The sequence below is a fragment of the Antechinus flavipes genome, chromosome 6 (genome assembly GCF_016432865.1).
Source record: "Antechinus flavipes isolate AdamAnt ecotype Samford, QLD, Australia chromosome 6, AdamAnt_v2, whole genome shotgun sequence".
Lineage (NCBI taxonomy): Eukaryota > Metazoa > Chordata > Mammalia > Dasyuromorphia > Dasyuridae > Antechinus > Antechinus flavipes.
The window spans coordinates 198474558-198494808 of NC_067403.1; the positions used below are offsets into that span (position 1 = coordinate 198474558).

At 35.4% G+C, this 20251-nt stretch overlaps 1 protein-coding gene across 4 annotated transcripts in view; it reads left to right on the forward strand.

The window, feature by feature from the left end:
- Positions 1-20251, forward strand: part of CTBP1 (C-terminal binding protein 1) — a 423238-nt gene that overhangs the window by 379971 nt on the left and 23016 nt on the right. For all 4 annotated transcript variants that reach the window (XM_051965802.1, XM_051965801.1, XM_051965804.1 and 1 more), the window contains 2 exons: positions 8701-8845; positions 10508-10714. In XM_051965802.1, coding sequence (XP_051821762.1) covers positions 8701-8845; positions 10508-10714 — 352 coding nt within the window. The remainder of the gene's footprint in view (positions 1-8700; positions 8846-10507; positions 10715-20251) is intronic.

Sequence of the window (20251 nt, forward strand, 5' to 3'; positions counted from 1 at the left end):
CTACTGCTGGAGCGTGGAGTTGGCCTATCAAGGGTAAGTTAAGTGCCATTTCTCCCTCTCTAGTGTGGTTTTGCAAGATAATAAGTTTATGTAAACAAAACCTCACAATATGGCAAAAAAAAAAAAAAAAAGACAACCAAAAAAACTGGCACTTAACATAACCCATGTAGGCTAACTCCCTCAGAACTCCTTTAATAATGTGGTTGGTCCTCCAACCCACTGCTTTCTGGGGCTTCAATTAGAAGGGACCCATTGTCTTCAGGGTTTTTTGTCATGTGCTAAATATACCTCCCCTCTCTCTTCCTCCTCCCCCCTCCCTGGAGTCCAACCCTACAGATTGAAGCATTAAACATGTTTTGCTGAGGTAGTTTGATAATATATTAGCAGAATTTTTGATTTCCTTCACAGGCTAATTGCACACTATTTCAGAGTCCAACTCTTTTTATACAGCAAAATAACTGTTTGGATATGTATACATATATTGTATTTAATTTATACTTTAACATATTTAACATATATTGGTCAACCTGCCATGTGGGAGAAGAGGTGGGGGGAAAGGGAGGAAAAGTTGGAACAAAAGGATTTGCAACTGTCAATGCTAAAAAATTACCTATGCATATATTTTGTAAATAAAAAGCTATAATAATAAAAAAGAAAGAAAGAAAGAAGATAATATATTAGCAGAGAATGTTAATCCCTGAATCAGTGCTCAACCCCAAAATGCTTTTCTTTCTAGCAGTTGCTTGAAGTCTGATTGACGACACTTAACACAGCTCTAAGACTGTAGCATTATTGTGCTATCAAAAACAGCTTAGAACCCTCCACTATGGCTTATTTTGGCAGGCAGTATAGAAGGAAGGTACTGTTGCCCCTTCCTACACTATTATCATGCTCTATAATCAAAAGTTTGAGAGAATCAAATAAGGTAACATTTGCTGTCAGCCACTATACCAGATGTAAACCAAGACTTATCATCAGTTGGTGTCATGGGCTCACTACAGTCAAAGCAGAAGCCCCCACCCCAACTCTGTAGGGAAAACCAAGAAAGACCTGCATCTGGCATCAATTTCCTAATCTCCGTTTTCTCAGAGAGGTTGAGAAATTGAAGGTAGAATGATTATCCATGGACCAGAAATTAATCATGAATGTTATAACTGTTCAAAAAAATATTTCCCACATGTTTCAGGCCAAAGTATAGTATCTGTTCAGAAAGAGATTTTTAAAACTATCTCCTGAACCTGAATAGAGTGCTTGGCTGATCATGTTTTGAAAAGACTAGAAATTCAACATGTTATTTATATCTTATGTAGGTTGATACCAATTTATATTTGTGGAATAAAATTACATCTGTCTATCTTAAGCTCTTTTAAGCTTGTTATTCATTGTAAAATTCCTTTTCAGAAACAAGCCTGTGAACAAGGATGCTAACTTAGTTATGCCATGGTTTCAGTATTTGATGCTAATGGGAATACAAAGTGGTAAAATCCACAGATAACCTAAAAATTTCTTTTTAAATAACTTTTTTTTTCCTTTGCCTTAAGATAGTACTACCTCAAAGGAACAACACTGTTTAATAAAAATTTACTTTTTCTTCCTTTCCTAGATTTGACAGTATATGATCTATCTTTATATTCCCCAGCTCTCAGTCCAGTGCCATATACATTGTAGACATTTCATCCATATGGAATTAAGTTGGTGGAAGTGTTTAAAGAACAGTGACTTGATGAAACAGTAAGAGTATAGAATAATCTTCATTATCAACAAGATAATAATTTAATGTTAGCCCATATTAATTACTCATTTCATTCAGTATTACTCAGTACTGACTGTTGATAGTTAGTTTGGATTGCAGTTGTGTCTTTAATTGCCTATTTGAAAATGCAAAAAAAAAAAAGTCTCTCTTCCTATATATAGTAGACTTTTAATTAGATTTTACTAACCAGATACAGGCAAGGATAATGGATATTCATAATGGACAAGCCTCATAATATTTCTATGGGTCACATTAAAGAAAGTATAAATTATGTTCAGGATAATTTAAGTATTAAGAGTATTTTATTCTAAGTCTTTGAAAATTGATAAGCGTATTTATCAAGCAGGTATTTAATTAGCACTTTTCACACTAAGTAACAAAGTCTAAAGTGTTTCCTCAGTGTAAGTAAAATCTCTACTTTGTTTGAACATTTGATACTTAATACAATAGAGATTTCCATTCATTAGTGGAATCTAGAAATTACTATTGTAGCACTGAACCCCATTGGTCAAAAAATTCTTTTCTTTATATAAAAACTCATCTTCTGCAACTATTAAGAAAATAATCCCCATTGCCTTGATATTATTTCAAAAAATAAGCCCAGTATGGCAAACCTTCCAACACAAAACACTTCCTTGGGGGGAAAAAAAAAGATCCTGCCTAAATGTCAGGTCTCCAGAGATCCTGACTTGATCTAGATTTTCTGAAAATTTGGGAGCACTTTAGGAAAAAATGTTTGCCTAACGAGCAAAATTTCAATCTTGTGGAGGCAGAGTAAGTAGGTATTTCATTGCCTTAGATACAAACCTGACCTGCTCTGCATGAGGAACCGTTTCATTATTGCCTTTATCGAATTTAAATATGACCTAGTGCCATCTCCTGGCAGCTTTCAAAATTGCATCCAGGTGGGAGCAGGGAGCTCATAATTGGTTCACAGTAAAATTTTCATCTGGCCCAAACCACTAATATTTTTCTAAAACCAAGCATATATAATTGATACAATGGGCAGCTAGTGGGGGACATGCTGAGTAATATAATGGATAGAGTGCTGGACCTAGAATTAGGAGACCCGTGTTGAAATCCAGCCTCAGATACTTGCTAATTGTATGATCCTGGGCAAGTCTTTTGACTCAAGAATAGGGTTCTATTTGCCTCAGTGTCCCCATTTGTAAAATGAGCTAGAGAAGGAAATGCCCTAGTATTTTTGCCAAGAAAATCCCAGATGAGGTCAGAAATCAGACACGACTAAAAGTACTGAACAAAAACAGTTGATAGAAGAAAGACTCTCCAACCAGCCTTCATAATTTCATTTTTTGCATAGACATTCTTGCCTCTTTATTTTTAAATGTAATATCACTTTATCATAATTGTTTATATCTGAAACATTTATTCTGTCATCCCTATCTTTAGCCTGGCTTTATTTCACTGCCAAATAAAGTTTAAAAGAGAGCATGAGGCAAGAGGTCTCTGGATTTGAAGTCAGAATGCTAGATTCCGAAGTCTCCCATTGTGTCATTTCCTGTGTTATCATAGGCAATTCATTATCTTGATGGACCTCTGCTTCCTCATTTTTAATGAAGGACTTAGACTAGATTAGGAATTCTTAATCTGGGATCTAATAACTATTTCAATTGAATAGATATCATTATTTTTTTTGCATTTAACAGTATTATTCAGAGAAGGGTTCTAAAGGTTGTCCCCCAGCCTACCAGAGGAGTCCAATACACACAAAAAAAGCTGAACATCTGCATTTTGTGATCTCTTAAAGTTCATTCTGACTCTAAAACTTCATTCATGTCCCATTGTGCTTCCCTGTCTTAACTTTCTCCCTTACATCTTCATTTTCTTGTTCTTTCCCCTTCCATTTGTTCTTATTTCCCCTCCTATTTGTCTTTCCTTTCTTCCTTCCACTTGGTATCTGCCTTCATTCCTCTTACTTAATAACATTTATTGTATTCTTTATCCACTTACTTCAGTTCACAACCTGGGAGCTATCCTCAGATCCCCATTTCTCACCCTCATGTCTAGTCATACTGCCACAACTAGACATGGCTAGTACCCTGGTTCAGGCTCTATTCCTCTTGCCTGGATTATTACAATGACTTCCCAACTGCCTCTAGGGTCTTCCCCTCTTTAGGCTATTTTCCATATACCTATAAGGTGTTATTTCTAAAGTACAACTCTGACTTTGTCACTCACCTCCTAAATCTCCAAAGATTCTCTTAAGATCAAATAGAAACTCTTTGGTTTACCATTCAGTTAATGTCTTTTATAACCCGGTTCCAACCTACCTTTTCACCTTGATCTGCATCACTCCTCTTCATAAGCTCTTCAGTCTAAACTAACTTGCTTTCTTGCTGTACCTCACACATGATATTCCATTTTTTCTCTCTGTGTCTTTGCATAAATTGTGTCTGATATCTGATGTGCATTCTCTTCTCACCTCTGCTTCTTGGCATCCTTAGTGTCCTTCAAAGCTTAGCTCAAATATCATCCACACAAGACTCCATGACCACAGTTTTGTATCTGTTTTGGACATACTTACATGTACTCAAGAAAGAACTGAATTTTAACTGAAGGTATTGTAAAAGGTTAAGGAAAGTATTTATTTATTTTTAATGGCTTTTTATTTTCAAAATATATGCAAAGATAGTTTTTAACATTCACCCTTGCAAAATCCTGTGTTCCAAATTTTTCTCCCTTCTCCCCACTCCTTCTAGACAGCAAGTAATCTAGTATATATTAAACATAGAAATATTTCAGTTCTTCTATACATATTTCTATCTTTATCATGCTGCACAAGAAAAACCAGATCAAAAAAGGAAAAAAATGAGGGAAAAAAAAACAAGGAAACAACAAAAAAGTTGAAAACGTTATGTTGTGTTCCACATTTAGTCCCCACAGTCCTCTCTCTGGGGGCAGATGGCTCTCTCCTTCACAAGTCTATTGGAATTGGCTTGAATCATCTCATTGTTGAAAAGAACCATGTATATCAGAATTGATCATATCATAATCTTGTTGCTGTATACAATGTTCTCTTGGTTCTACTCACTTCCATTAGCATTAGTTCATATAAGTTTCTTCAGACCTTTCTAAAGCCAACCTGATGATCATTTCTTGTAGAACAAAATTCCATAACATTCATATACCATAACTTATTCAGCCGTTCTCCAACTGAGCATCCACTCAGTTTCCAGTTTCTTGCCACTACAAAAAGAGGTGCCAAAAACATTTTTGCATGAGTGAGTCCTTTTCCCTTTTTTTACGATCTCTTTGTAATAATTCCTTCCTTCTTCACATATCTGATAGATAGACTATATCTGTTGTTCTAATTTGCTTATTGTATCACCTTTTATGTCTAAATCATGACCATATTTCAACCTTATCTTGATATAGAGTGTTATGTTTCTGCTGTATTATTTTCCAATTTTCCCAGCAAGTTTTGTCAAAGTGAGTTTTTTTCCCAGAAGCTGGAGTATTTGGGTTTGTTAAACACTAGATCATTATAGTCCATGACTGTCTTCAAAATGAATTTTGTTATTATTTTTCCTACCTCTGTAAAGTAAATTCTTGGCAGTTTGATAAATGTAGCACTGATAAGTAGATTGATTTAGGTAAGATTTTCACTTTTATTATATTAGCTCAGCCTACCCACAAGCACTTGATATTCTTCCAGTTGTTTAGATCTCTAAATTTATAACACTAAATTAAAGTGTTGTGTAATTGTGTTCGTATAGTTCCTGGCTTTGTCTTGGCAGGTAGACTCTCAAATATTTTATGTTATCTACAGTTATTTTTAATGGAATTTCTCTTTGTATCTTTTGTTGCTGGACTTTGTTGGTAACATATGGAAATGCTGATGATTTATGTGGATTTATTTTGTATCCTGCAATTTTGTTAATTGTTTCTGGTAGCTTTTTAGTTAATTCTCTAGGATTCTCTAAGTATACCATAATAACATTTGCAAAGAGTGATAATTTTGTTTAAGGGAAGTATGTAGTGGATAGTTAATAAAAAGTGTGGATTGGCTATTATGTAAAATGAATGAATGAATTAAACCAATGAAAGAAAACATATCTATTTTTGCTTACTTAGTGTCTGAGGCGCTATGCTATGCACTGAAGATACAATATAATGAGACTGTCCTTGCTCTCCATAACTTACTTTTTTAAAACATTTTCATATTTGTCATGTTGTGCCAGAAAAATCAAACCAAAGGAGGGGAAAACCATGAGGAAGAAAAAAACAAAGAAAAGTAAAAATGCTATACTTTGATCCACATTCAGTCTCCATAGTTTTCTCTCTGGATGCAGATGGCATTTTCCATCCCATGTCTATTAGAATTGTCTTGAATCACCATATTGCTAAGAGCCAAGGCCATCACAGTTAATCATCACATAATCTTGCTGTTATTGTGTATAATGTTCTCTTGGTTCTGCTCATTTTACTTGTATCAGTTCATATAAGTCCTTCCAGGCTTTTCTGAAATTAGCCTTAAAGAATTTACTTTCTAACACACTCATATGTGTGGCCATGGCAGAGCAGTTGGAGAGTTCCTGGATGGTATATTAATCAGTAGGTCCTCAGTTAATTCTTTCCAGTTATTCTTTCCAGTAAGAATCAAGAGCAGAGCCAAAAGAAGAAGGAAAAAGTTTGCCTGACCTAGGCAGGTCTTCCATATGGAGGCTATAGGAGGAACTCTTGATAATCAGAGGATGAGAGCCAGATCAAATTGAACACACAGATATACTAGATACTTAGGGTCAAAAAAGGCTGCTTCATTCTTAGTTCAAAGGACTGTATCCATGAATGCCATCCCCTGGGTGAGCTATTGCCCACTAGATTGTCCCTTACTCCCATTGAACTTCCATTGGGACTCCCCAGTCCCAACAACTATTGAACTCCCATTCAATAAATGGGAGTTGTGTGAAATTGTGTATATGAGTCATTGTGAGCCATTCATACTACTTGAGACATTGCTCAAAGCCAGCCAATGGTACCACTTTTGTATTTTAAAAAAAAAGAAGAAAAGAAAATTCAGAGTAAATTATCAAAAAGATGAGGTCTTGCTTTTGGGAATCTACTAAAGAGCTGTCCTTATAGCCAACAGGAATATCATAGACTTCTTTGGCTTTTGTTTATTGTAACTCAACCTAGCTTGGTTACATTCTCCTTTGTGGCCTAAAGAGGCAAGACTAGTTTTGCCTAAGTCAGAAGACCTTCCTGCCTGTAAACCAGGTCCTCCTTACAAATTCTCTGAATTAATTAACATGAGTGCAGCAGGTCTTGGCCTCTGTTACCTCAGTGTGGGAGATGCACAGATAGTTCCTTGTCAGAGCCAGCATCCTGAAACAGTGCACAAACCCAGTATCCTCCTGCCTTTCCATGATCCCGCCATTTATCCTGGTCTTGACAAGTTTGAACTTGGCATAGCTCATAAGAAGAGGGATAGGAAATTAGGGACTACTGCAGTTTCCAGGCCTTACCTCATCTTTAAGAAACAGTCTAATCTGGGGACAGCTAGGTGATACAGTGGATAGAACACCAGCCCTGAAGTCAGGAGGACCTGAGTTCAAATCTGGTCTCAAACACTTAACACTTCCTGGCTGTGTGACCCTGGGCAAGTCATTTAACCCCAATTGCCTCAGCAAAAAAAAAAAAAAAAAAAAAAGAAAGAGACAGAAAGAGTCCAATCTTCAGCCAGTATGCCTAGGCAGGCATCCATGTCCTGGTTTTATCCTAGACAGGGCTTCTTAAACTTTTTTCCATTTGTAGCTCCTTTCCCCCAAGAAATTTTTGCATGACCCCAGTGTATATGAGTATATAAAATAGGTATGCAAATAACATTTACTGTCAATAAATCATAATTTCACATCCCCACATTCAGTTGGGAGATACTTTATGGAGTTGAGACCACAGTTTAAGAAGCTGAGTCCTAGAGGAGCAGAATATCAACTAGAGGTTCTTTGTAACTTCTGCAAGAATATAAATTCTCTAGTCTGAAAAAATTCTCACAAGTAGGGAGTGGTTTTATTGTTGGAAGTACTGATATTTAATTTGAAAATGTTTTCTAGGTGTTCAAAAATTCTTCATTGTCTATAGTAGACACTGAGGAATCTTTTCCCAGTGTATATTCAATTAGGGTACATATGTGGAAACTGAAAATATGATTACTGACTAATTCAAAAAGGTGCTCATGGTATCTTCATAAGAATCCTGTGCTAACTGGGCAAAAAGATAGTAGATAAAAGCTTGCTAGTCTTTGTCCTTGACTCCAACTTTTTTCTGCATTACTGCACTAAATATATTACAGCTTCAACTATAACAGGACTTAGAATTAAAGGCTATGCATTCTAGATTTGTTATTTCGTGCCTGTGTGGCCTTAGGTAAATCTTCCACTCTGTCAGAATTACCTTCTCATCTATAAAATGAGGGCATTTACTTAAAGGTCAAAAAAAATTAACATTAAAAAATGATTCCCTAGTCCCTGAGTGACTTCCAAAATTATATCTTTCAGGATTTCAGTTAAAAAAAAAAAAAAAAAAAAAGATTTAAAGTCAGATTTTGTCAAGTAAGGCAGTCATCAAAAAGATAACAAGATATAATGAGAAGAAACTAAATGGGATTGGATGGCCAAGGAGAGGGAGCCTAGTAGAAATCAAGCTATACACTTCTGACAGCCAGACAGACCTTTTTATTTGGTTTTCGTGGCAGTCTGCCCTCCCTGAAACATGAGCAAGTTACCCATGGACATATGACTATGCTCTTATAAGAAGAGGTTAAAAAAAAAAATTAGCAGAGACAACTATTTATATATGTGGGTGGGACTCATGCACATCTTTTAAGCCAGCAGATTTTTTCCCTGTCCTATCAATGATTTTGCAATCTCTTTGATAGTTTTTCAAAAATTAGCATTTACAGAACTTTTTTCTATCCTTGATTCTAGGTACTAAATGAAGCAGTGGGTGCCTTGATGTATCATACTATCACTTTAACACGAGAAGATCTGGAGAAATTCAAAGCTCTTCGAATAATTGTCCGAATTGGCAGTGGTTTTGATAACATCGACATCAAGTCTGCTGGGGATTTAGGTAGGATTATTTCAGTAAGCTGTTATTTAAACCTTTATAATTTTAAATTATATGTATGGGAGTTTTTTATATTTAAACAGACAAAATCCCAGCACAGTATTCCCAGTGTCATCAGCACCACAAAAATTGTTCATTTTGAAAACAAAATGTGTCTATTTACAGTTAATAGTTTCTTTTGCCTCTAGTGCAAACTTCAGTACAGCCCTCCCTCCAGATAATAAAATGAATATATCTGTATTGTTGATGACCAATTATGATCTGCAGCATGGAACATAAACTCAGAGTGAAAAACAGAACAGTGAACAGAACTTTTTAAGAATAATTTAAATTGTCAGGAATCCCCTATGACAAAAAAACCATGAGTTTTTGTTCATTTCTCCCAAGTTTTTGCCAATAATAACAGTTTGAAGTGCTAAGATCACTATGTATATTATGTGTTTCAAGTATATTTTGATTTTTCTCTAGCCTGCCTCCATTAAAAATGTGGTTTGGATGAAAAAAATTCTCTCAGATTTGACAAAGTTTAAAAAATAAATATCTTTTTAAAATGAGTGTCAATTTTTAATTGATTATCACTTGCTGAAACCATAGTTAGTAGTTCATTATAATGATACTATTTACATTGGTGAGGGTGAGGTATTTCTCCTTGGATATTTATAAAGTATTTTGAGGTCTTTTGAAAAGAAGGACCCTTGAAACAATTCAGTCATTAATCAGTGGAGAAGAGAAGGTAGGCCAATTTAGCTTTTTGTTGTTTATTGGTATATACATTTGTGCAGTGAGACTTTTCTTGATTGTTTGAAATCAGACAACTTAAACATAATTATAGGTACTACATGTGACAGACCCAACCATCAACCTGGCCATATATTTGGCCTGGGACCAAAATAATAGAGAAGCAGCACAAATACAGCAGGGAAGAAGTGGGACTGCTTCAAGAAGAGCATACAAACTTTATTTTTAAATGTTTTTGGATGATTTTAATGATGAAAGTGAATACTCAGTCATTTGAAATTTTATCACTGGTCAAAAAAACTCAGAAATACAATCCCAATAACATAAACTTGTTTCTGCTAATTTGATAAAATATTATTTCTGAGGCATTTAAGAGTCAGATCATTTAAAGTGAGCAAATGGAAGAAGAGGAAAAATTGACTGTAAAGATGGAACTGTGCTTTACTGAATGTTTTCTTCATATCCACTATAATCTGGGTATGCTTATAGCACCTATGAATGAAACTTCAAGAGAGGGATGGGCTAAGAGGAATGAAACATCCAGTATTAGTGAGTTCTATTTTCCCATCTGTGCCATTGGCTACATGTTGAGGCTCAGATAAGTCAGTTAAATTCCATCTGATTGAAAGTCACGTAAAATGTAATGTTGTCTCATAGGAAGGATGCCAAGTCATAAGAATATTACTGCTCTTACAGGTATATAAAAGATGAATGAAGGCTGTATTTCAGCATGCGAAGTTTGGCCCTTTTCTCTTAGACTATGGTGAAGTCCAGACCAAAAATCTGTGTTGCTATGGAACAAATTCAGTTCAGAACTGACAGTGAACTACTTACTTGTAAACCCTAATTTCATATGAAAAGTTAAAAGAAAAAGAAGTAATTTCGTGTGTGTGTGTGTGTGTGTGTTTCTCTTTTTCTCTTTGTTAGGAATTGCCGTATGCAATGTACCAGCTGCATCTGTAGAAGAGACTGCGGATTCTACCATGTGCCACATCCTGAACTTATATAGACGAACTACCTGGCTCCACCAGGCATTGCGAGAAGGCACAAGAGTCCAAAGTGTGGAACAGATCCGGGAAGTTGCTTCCGGAGCTGCCAGGATTCGAGGGGAGACGTTGGGCATTATTGGATTAGGTGTGGTAATGTGGCATTGCCAGTTATTTTACTTTGACTTTCATCATTTCTTCAAACTTGAGATCTTACATAATTAGAGCATTTTGAGTTGGAAAGGACCTAAGAGATTGTCTGGTTTAATTCTCTCTCTTTTTTTAAATAAGAAAAGAGAGACCTAGAGAATGACTCTTCACTGCCACTTATAGAATCTCCTTCTATGATTGTTCCTCAGTCACCTCTCTTCTTTGAGATGCGGTCAATCTAAATTTTAATCATTCAGTCAAGATTCTGGTAGCTATTTTCTACCAGTCCTCAGGACACTCTTCTTCCTTAGTGATTGGCTCATAATCTTTCTCTCCTCTCCTATCTGGCTTTCATGCTAAGGAACTTCAGCATGTATAGAATCTCTTTCAAACACTCTACTTTCCCACTTCTGTCTGGTTACTTCCCATAATCTACTTCTCCCCTTTAGCTACACACAGAAATTATCATGATCTTAATCTGGCCACTTGGGGGTGATGTCCCAAAAGTGTTCCCCTTCCTTATTCAAAATCTGAAATTCCTTTTTCTTATTATCTGTCTTTGTGCATTCCCTCTAAGTCTTAGCATTTCTAATCCTGTATCCATCCTCACCATGCCTTCAGTCCCTCCATACTTCAGTTCTTTCCTAGGCAAGCAACCATTCACTGGCTGCATTCTTTTTTCCTTTCCTATCTTAACCTTTTAGTGAACTATTTCAACTCTACAAGTCCCTTTTCCTTTACTCTGTCACTGATCATGCCTTGATAAGACCTAACCTTGGGTTATTCCCACCATCCACTGCCTTTAATTCTTATTCATGAGCTGCTAAACAGTTGGAGGAAATCACATGGGGCTGCTGCAAATTATCATGTAACAAATATGACATAATGTTATGCTAATCTAACATCAGTTGGGTCTTCACTGCAGCACAGCAATCCTTTTATAATTCCCCAATTGCTTCACTATGCCACTGACACCCGCTATTCCAAATCATTTCTTGTTTCCTCAAACTCTCATGTTATATCTTTTCCCTCACTGTCAGTTGAGGACCTAGCATTAGACTTCACTGAAAAAATTGAAGCTATTGACTAAAACCCTTCTTTTTCCTCTTTTCATCTCAAATCACTCAATACCTTCTATTATATCCTCCTTTATCTCTTTTTTCAAAAAAGTGACCCCATCTTCTTGATAAATAAAATTTCTTCTCACATACCTTTGATCCTCTCACATCCTGTCTTCTGTAACAGAATGCCCCATTTATCATCCCTACTCTAAGTCTTTTTTAAAATTCAGCTTTAATTTCATTTCCAAATTCTCTCCTTTCCATCCTTTCTACCTCCCATTAAGAAAACAAAACCTTTTTATAAATGTATATAATCAAGCAAAACAAGTTCCCTCATTAGCCACATTTTTTTAAAAAATGCTTTTTTCTTCAGTCTGAGTGAAGAAGTGAATTTTCTAAGTCTCACAAAATTGTTTGTGTTTACACTATTATTATTATAGAAATTGTTTTTCTGGATCTGACCAATTCACTTTTCATCAGTTCATACAAGTCTTCTCAGCTTTTTTCTAAAACCTTCCTCTTCATCATTTCTTATAGTATGGTATCGCTTCATTATTTTCATATGCCATAATTTGTTCAGCCATTCACCTTTTTTTTTTTTAATTTTTATTTAATAATTACTTTATATTGACACTCGTTTCTGTTCCGATTTTTTTTTTCCCTCCCTCCCTCCACCCCCTCCCCTAGATGGCAAGCAGTCCTTTATATGTTGGATATGTTGCAGTATATCCTAGATACAATATATGTTTGCAGAACCGAACAGTTCTCTTGTTGCATAGGGAGAATTGGATTCAGAAGGTATAAATAACCGGGAAGAAAAACAAAAATGCAGATAGTTCACATTCGTTTCCCAGTGTTCTTTCTTTGGGTGTAGCTGCTTTTGTCCATCGTTTATCAATTGAAACTCAGGTCTCTTTGTCAAAGAAATCCACTTCCATCAAAATATGTCCTCATACAATATCGTTGTCGAAGTGTATAATGATCTCCTGGTTCTGCTCATTTCACTTAGCATCAGTTCATGTAAGTCTCGCCAGTCCTCTCTGTATTCATCCTGCTGGTCATTTCTTACAGAACAATAATATTCCATAACATTCATATACCACAATTTACCCAGCCATTCTCCAATTGATGGACATCCATTCATTTTCCAGTTTCTAGCCACTACAAACAGGGCTGCTACAAACATTTTGGCACATACAGGTCCCTTTCCCTTCTTTAGTATTTCTTTGGGATATAAGCCCAATAGAAACACTGCTGGATCAAAGGGTATGCACAATTTGATAATTTTTTGGGCATAATTCCAGATTGCTCTCCAGAATGGTTGGATTCGTTCACAGCTCCACCAACAATGCATCAATGTCCCAGTTTTCCCGCATCCCCTCCCAACATTCATCATTATTTTTTCCTGTCATCTTAGCCAATCTGACAGGTGTGTAGTGGTATCTCAGAGTTGTCTTAATTTGCATTTCTCTGATCAATAATGATTTGGAACACTCTTTCATATGAGTGGTAATAGTTTCAATTTCATCCTCTGAAAATTGTCTGTTCATATCCTTTGACCATTTATCAATTGGAGAATAGCCATTCACCTTTCAAGTTTACAATTTTTTATTACTTAAAATTAGAACTTTTTTTTTAATCCCCTTTTTTAAAAATTTCTTTGAGGTATAGACCTAATAGCTGTATTACTGGGTCAAAGTTTAATAGCTTTGGGGGCATAGTTCCAAATTTTTTCAGAATGGCTAGGGCAGTTTACAGCTCTACCAGTAGCGCACCACCATCATTTGCCATTTTCCTTTTTTATTGTCAGTTTTGCCAATATGATAGATGTGAAGTGATATGTCAAAATTATTTTAATTTGCATTTCTTTAATTGTTAGCAAATTAGAGCATTTTTCTATGGGATTATATAGCTTGGTTTCCCCTCCTGAAACCTGCCTTTATATCCTTTGATTATTTATCAATTTAGAATGTCTTTTATTTTTTTTTTGAATTGAATATGACTATTTATGACCCAGTTCCTTATATATTTTAGAAATGAGATTTTTTTTTTTATCAAACTTCATGTAGAGTTTCTTGTTTCTCTTCTAATTTTAGTTACATTGATTTTATTTGTGTAAAATCTTTTTAATTTTATGTAATCTCACTTGACCATTTTACCTCTTGTGACTCTCACTTCAACCTTCTACAAATACACCTATGTCTTTTCCATCCTTTTAAAAAAAAAACCTTACTTGACCCAACTATTTCCATTAGCTGTTGTCCTATATTTTTCTTCCCTTTTGTGGCTAAACTCCTTGAGAAAGACATATAGTCATTATCTCTGCTTTCTTTCCATTTACTCACTTAATTGTAAATCCTGTGCAGTCTAACTTCCAGCTTCATTCTAATGAAACTACTCTCTCCAAAATTAGCACCAATCTCTCAATCACCAACTCTAATGTCCTTTCCTCATTCTTCATCCTTTTTACCTTTCTGTAGTCTTTGACACTTGATCATCCTCTTCTCCTGGGTACTTTCTCCTTCCTCGGTTCCTTCTGCAGTCATGACTAAATACAATATCTTTACTACTATGACATACATGCTAATTAGTATTTTCAAGGCATTAATGAACATGTAAAATATGGTCAAGGACACCTTGCTGGTGAAATTCACCCAAGACAGTGACTACCTTTAAAATCTATTTTATTAGTGAAGATATAAGTCTCAGATCTCTTTAAGAATTTATTAATTAAGCTAATCTTATCACAAAAGCAAGAAAAAACAGCCTTGTGAATGACCTTAATATTGTGCATTTGATTAAGATTCAACATATAGACATATAGAATGATGTTAATTTATTTGAAGTGAATGGTTCCAAATTTGCATTAATCTCATATTTATCACTAGAGTGCTAGTCCATCAGATAAAAATGATTCAGGACTAGCTGACTTGCTGTGGGCAACTATATTTATTAGTTTGATTTCAATTTAGTTTCACTGTAAACAGAGATATTTGTGGACAAGGTCTATGTACGTTGTCTATTGTACTAAATAAGTACATCTAAATAAATAACTAAATAAGTAACATCTTCCTTAGAGAGTTTGATCAGACAGGGGTACATCTTGAGCTCCATTGGTTAATTGAACTGATTCACCATCTGGGTAAATTCTATAGTCCATAGATCAGAGAAGAAGAAAACAAGCATTTTTTTCCTTAGGCCATTGGGGTAAAGTAACTTGCCCACTGTCATACAGTTATAGAAAGTATTAAGTGTCTGAGTCCGGATTTGAACTCAGGACCTTCTCACTTTAGGGTTGGCACTCTATCCACTGCACCATCTAGCTACCTCCGAAACAGACATTTCTTAAGCACCTAGTTAGGTCTTCCTAACTCTAGGCCCAGTGCTTTGCGTCACTTAGCAGTGGTAGCAATAAGGCTTCTCAGCATTCTCTGACTATAGTGTCCTATAAATAAAGATTATATTCATTCATCTATTCTTTTTTTCAGTAAATATTTCTCAAGTCTTGTTATGTATTGAAAATTGGGTTGGGGGGAGAGGGTTGGTGGGACTGACATTGCTAATACCTGAAATACTTTACATACTCTATCTCTAAAGTGGGAGATAGGGAGAAAAGCAATTGTATTGAATTTGTTCTTCTTGGCCTTGGAAGGACAAAACTAGGAGCCATGGGTAGAATTTGGGGGGAGGAAATAAATTTAAAGTTTATACTTGGTTTAAGGAAAATTTTCCTTATATAATTAGAACTACCTAAAAGTTGTAGTGGACTTCTTTAGAGTATGTGGAGGAATGAAGGGAAATGGTGGGTTTTCTTTCAAGTAAAGGTTAAAGGACTACTTGTTTGGTATGCTACCTACCAAAAGGGTTCCCTTTTCAGACAAAAGCTAGATAAGATAGTCTCTTCTTCTGTGATCAAAGCTGGTTTCTAACCATCAAACAGAATAGTAACTGTGGTGCCAACGAGTAGTAGCTATATATTTAAAAGTACCAGTCTTGAAATCATAGAGGTGTTTTCAATGAATTATTCAATTGGTTGGTTTTTATTTTAGTTTTTGTTTTTTTATTCCTGACTCTTGACTTCATCTGAATACATTCAAGAGAGCAAGAGATTGGATCCATTAAGACATAACTAAGAGTTAGCAGTTAGCACTGCTTTTAACATACCAGAGAAATGGGGCAGCCCCTAAGAGTTAATAAAGTTAATGAAGCTGTCTGTAGTTAGAAATCCAGCCAGGATACATGGTTTCTTTAGGGCAAAAGTAAAACAATAATAAATCCCCTTTTGACATAAGTCAAGTAATGCTCAGATTTGTTTGCAAGTGTTACTTCTCCCTTCCAAATAATGTTCCAATGATTTTTGTTTTCTCTGTTACTTCAGAATCACTATATTAAAAACCAAGTTCATGTTCTTCCTTATAAAACTGATCTGCATCTGGCCATTATAAGCAATAACATCAGATTTCTTTCAATCCTAAAGCTGGAACCTTGTAGTCATCATTCCTCAGCTTTGCCTCCATCTATCCAATGTTAACAATTTTTTTTTATTATTTTTTCAAAATATTTTTTGAATTCATTCCTTTTCCTTCATTACTTACCTGCCACCTTTGTACAGACTCCATAGCCAGGTAGGAAAGTAAGGCAGTCAGCCAACTCAGGTTGAACAACATACAAAAAAATCTGGAGGATATTTTTTAATATAACTCTTTCTAAATGGCTGTATGTTAAATGCCAAAGAGGATTTGGTTCTCCATAATGCCTAAGAGTTGATTTTTTTAAAAAAAATAGCTTTTTATTTTCAAAATATATGCAAAGATACTTTTCAGCATTCACCCTTGCAGAAACCTTGTGTTTTTCTCCCTCCCTCTCTCCTAACCCTTCCTCTAGACAGCAAGTAATCCAATACATGTTGAACATGTGCAGTTCTACTATACATATTTCCACAATTATCATGCGGTACAAGAAAAATCAGATCAAAGGAAAAAATGAGAGAGGGAGAAAAAAAGCAAGTAAACAACAGCAATGGTAAAAATACTATATTGTGATCCACACTGAGTCCTCTCTCTGGGTGCAATGGCTCTCTCCTCACAGGTCTTGGAATTGGCTTGAATCATTTTACTGTTGAAAAGAGTCATGTCCATCGCGATTGATCATTACATAGTCTTCTTATTGCCGTATACAGTGTTCTTTTGCTTCTACTAACTTCACTATATTCATTTTTTTTTCTTTAGAAAATGTTGGTTATTATTATTTCCCAGGACAAGTGTGGGATGAGATATTGAGGTTCCTCAAATACACTGTAAATTCCTAAGTTTCTGAGTTTCACATCCCTCACAATTTCCAGCATGGGGATGGACACATTAGTTCTCAATACTTACTTATTAAAGAATTTTTAAAAACTTATATAATGCAGTAGGATCATACTTAAGTTCAAAGTAAGTCTTTATTTTAACCATTATTATTTTAACCAAATATATGACAAAAAGATGATTAATTAGCATTCATTTTGGTATCCTTAAACAGAAAAAAAGCATAAGTTCTAATTCATCTTCATCTTTCCTTTTTTTAGTTTTATGTGTATTATTTTTTATTTCAATACTATTATTTTATTTTTCCAATTAATTGTAAAAATAGTTTTCATCATTCATTTTTGTAAGATTTTGAGTTACATTTTTTTTCTCTCCTTCCCTCTCTTACCTGGGATAGGTTATATATACATGTATAATCATTTACATGTTGTGAAAGAAAAATCAGAGCAAAAGGGAAAAACCATGAGAGGGGGAAAAAAAAAGCAAATAAACAACAAAGAAAAGAAATATACAAAAGTATACTTCAGTTTGTATTTAGTCTTCATAATTTTCTCTTTGGATGCAGATAACTTTTTCTATCCCAAGTCTATTGAATTTTCTTGGATCACTGCATTGCTAAGAAGAGTTAAGTGTATCATAGTTGATCATTACATGATAATGCTTTTACTGTGTACAATGTTCTCTTGGTTCTGCTCACTTCACTCAGCATTAGTTTACATAAGTCTTTCTAGGCTTTTCTGAAATCAGCCTGCTCATCATTTCTTGTAGAACAATAATATTCTATTACATTCATATATCAAATCTTATCCAGCCATTCTACAACTGATGGGCATCCATTCAGTTTCCAGTTTCTTGCCTCTACAAAAAGGTCTGCTACAAATATTTTTGTTCATGTGGGTCCTTTCCTTTCTTTTATGACCTCTTTAGGATACAAACCCCTATATCTAACTGCTGGATCAAAGATGTAACGATGCACAGTTTTTATAGCCCTTTGGGCATAATACCAATTTGTTCTCCAGAATGGTTGAAGCATTTCACAACTTCACCAAGAATGCATTAGAGTTCCAGTTTTCCCACATCCCCTCCAACGTTTATCATTATCTTTCCTGTCATCTTAGCCAATCTTATAGGTATAAGGCTGTACCTCTGAGTTGTTTTAATTGGAATTTCTCTAATCAATAGCTTCATATTTTTGTTCAATGAAATGTTGGACTCTAAAATCCTCATTTTTTAGCCTTTTTTAGAAATGTAATATTATTTCTAAAACTTTAAATAGCAATATTGGAAATGTATAGAATGTATTTGTACATTTAAATAATAAAATCAGTAAGGTTTTATCTAGGATAATTGAGTATAAGCAGGCCAATTTAAAATTTTCCACTTTTATTAGAGTTAAAAAGGAAACCTGGTTTCCCTACAATTGTTGTTGTTGAAAATCATCAAAGTATATATTTCTATCTGTGTAAAGAGAGTAAACTAAAGGGGCCTCACACCTCTGTTGCAGTGTGAGGAATTCATCCTGCCTTCCTGTCAGGTCCAGCATGAATTCTTATACTACAAACATATAAAAGGTAGAAGGGCAATCAGAAATTGGGCTAAATGTGCACATCAAAGAAACATTGAATTGTAAAAGAGACCTCCTCTTCTACTACCTACCTCACTCTGTAACAATGGAAAAATTATTGACCTTGTTTGAGCCAGTTTCCTCATTTAAAAAGCTAAGGTTGATCTAGAGTTCTCTAAAGGCCCTCCTAGCTTTCACATTCTGCAACTCCACAAAAGCATTCCGCTTCCCACAACAGAAGCTCCTTTTTTCCTGTAATTTTCTGCTTCTTCCTAATAAAATCTCAAATAAGTTTGGCCTGCAGCTTTGAGTTTGTAGAGATCTTTTCTTTTCGATAAAATATATCTAGTTTTCCTAATGGATGAGGAGCCAAAATCATGTTCATCACAAGTCCTCAATTGACACCACAGGTTTTCCATGTAACTCTTAAGTAATCAGTAGCTGCTGTCAGGCCCCATTCATGGTTTTTCAAAGCAGTGGTCTCTAAACTTTTTTGATCCTGTACCTCACTGGTCATAATTTTTGAGCATATGCCTCCAATATATGTATAGTTATTTAAGTACTTACAAACTATATGCATAGATTGCTAATAATCAGGTACATTATAAAACTTATTCAAAAAATGAGCTAAAGGTGAAACAATATTTAGTGCTAGAGTTAATGGGGGAGGGCAGGATTTGTTGAATGGAGGAGTAACATGGTCAGACTTGTCAATTATTTTGGCAGTTTGTGGAAGATGAATCACAGAAAGGAGAAATGAGGAAAGGAGAGTAGTTAGGAGGCGTTGCAACAATCCAGCCAAGGAGTCATGAGGACCTAAAACTAAACTGGCCAGGGACAGATTCCAGAGATTGTATAGAAGTAGAAATGATAAGATTTAGCCACGATTTGGGATAGATACCCAAGTTGGGAACCAATGTGACTAGAATTGTGGTATCTTCAGCTGTAATAGGGAAGTTTGAAAGAGGGATGGGTTTGGGAGGAAAAATACTATAATGATCACTTGTGAAGATTACAACCCATCTGTGCTGGCTCATCCTGTGCAGCTCACTGCCCCATCCAGAAAAGAAAAGAAGGGAGGCAGGACTTGAAATACTTAGTGCCTCCAAGTGCACCTGCCAAAGCCATGAAATGATCTAAGGGGAATGGACGTAAGTATGTTGGAGGCAGGAAAGGGGGAGAGAATTTTCCCAGTGGCCCCTGCACTGCTGTTGCTTTGGGCACCTGGTTAGCAGTTAGATTATCATGTTATATAACTTCCCCAAGAGGCCCAGACAGGCTCAGAAATAGGAGGATTGAGGACTTACACAACAGAGAGAGTGAAGGACTATTAGAGGATAAGGATAGGAGAGCTTGTATTACAGAAAAACAGTTCGCTATTGAGGAGAGGATGGGATATCAGGGATTTTCCCACCCTCTTGTCAGTCAGCTAATAAACATTAAGTATGTCCTATGTGCCAGGTACTGTATAACTCTGGAACACAAAGCTCTTGCTCTGAAGAAGTTCACAGTCTCTTTAGGGAAAACAACATGCAAACAGCTGTATACATACAATCTGTATACAAGAGAATGGGAAATCATTAAACAGGGGGATGGCACTAGAT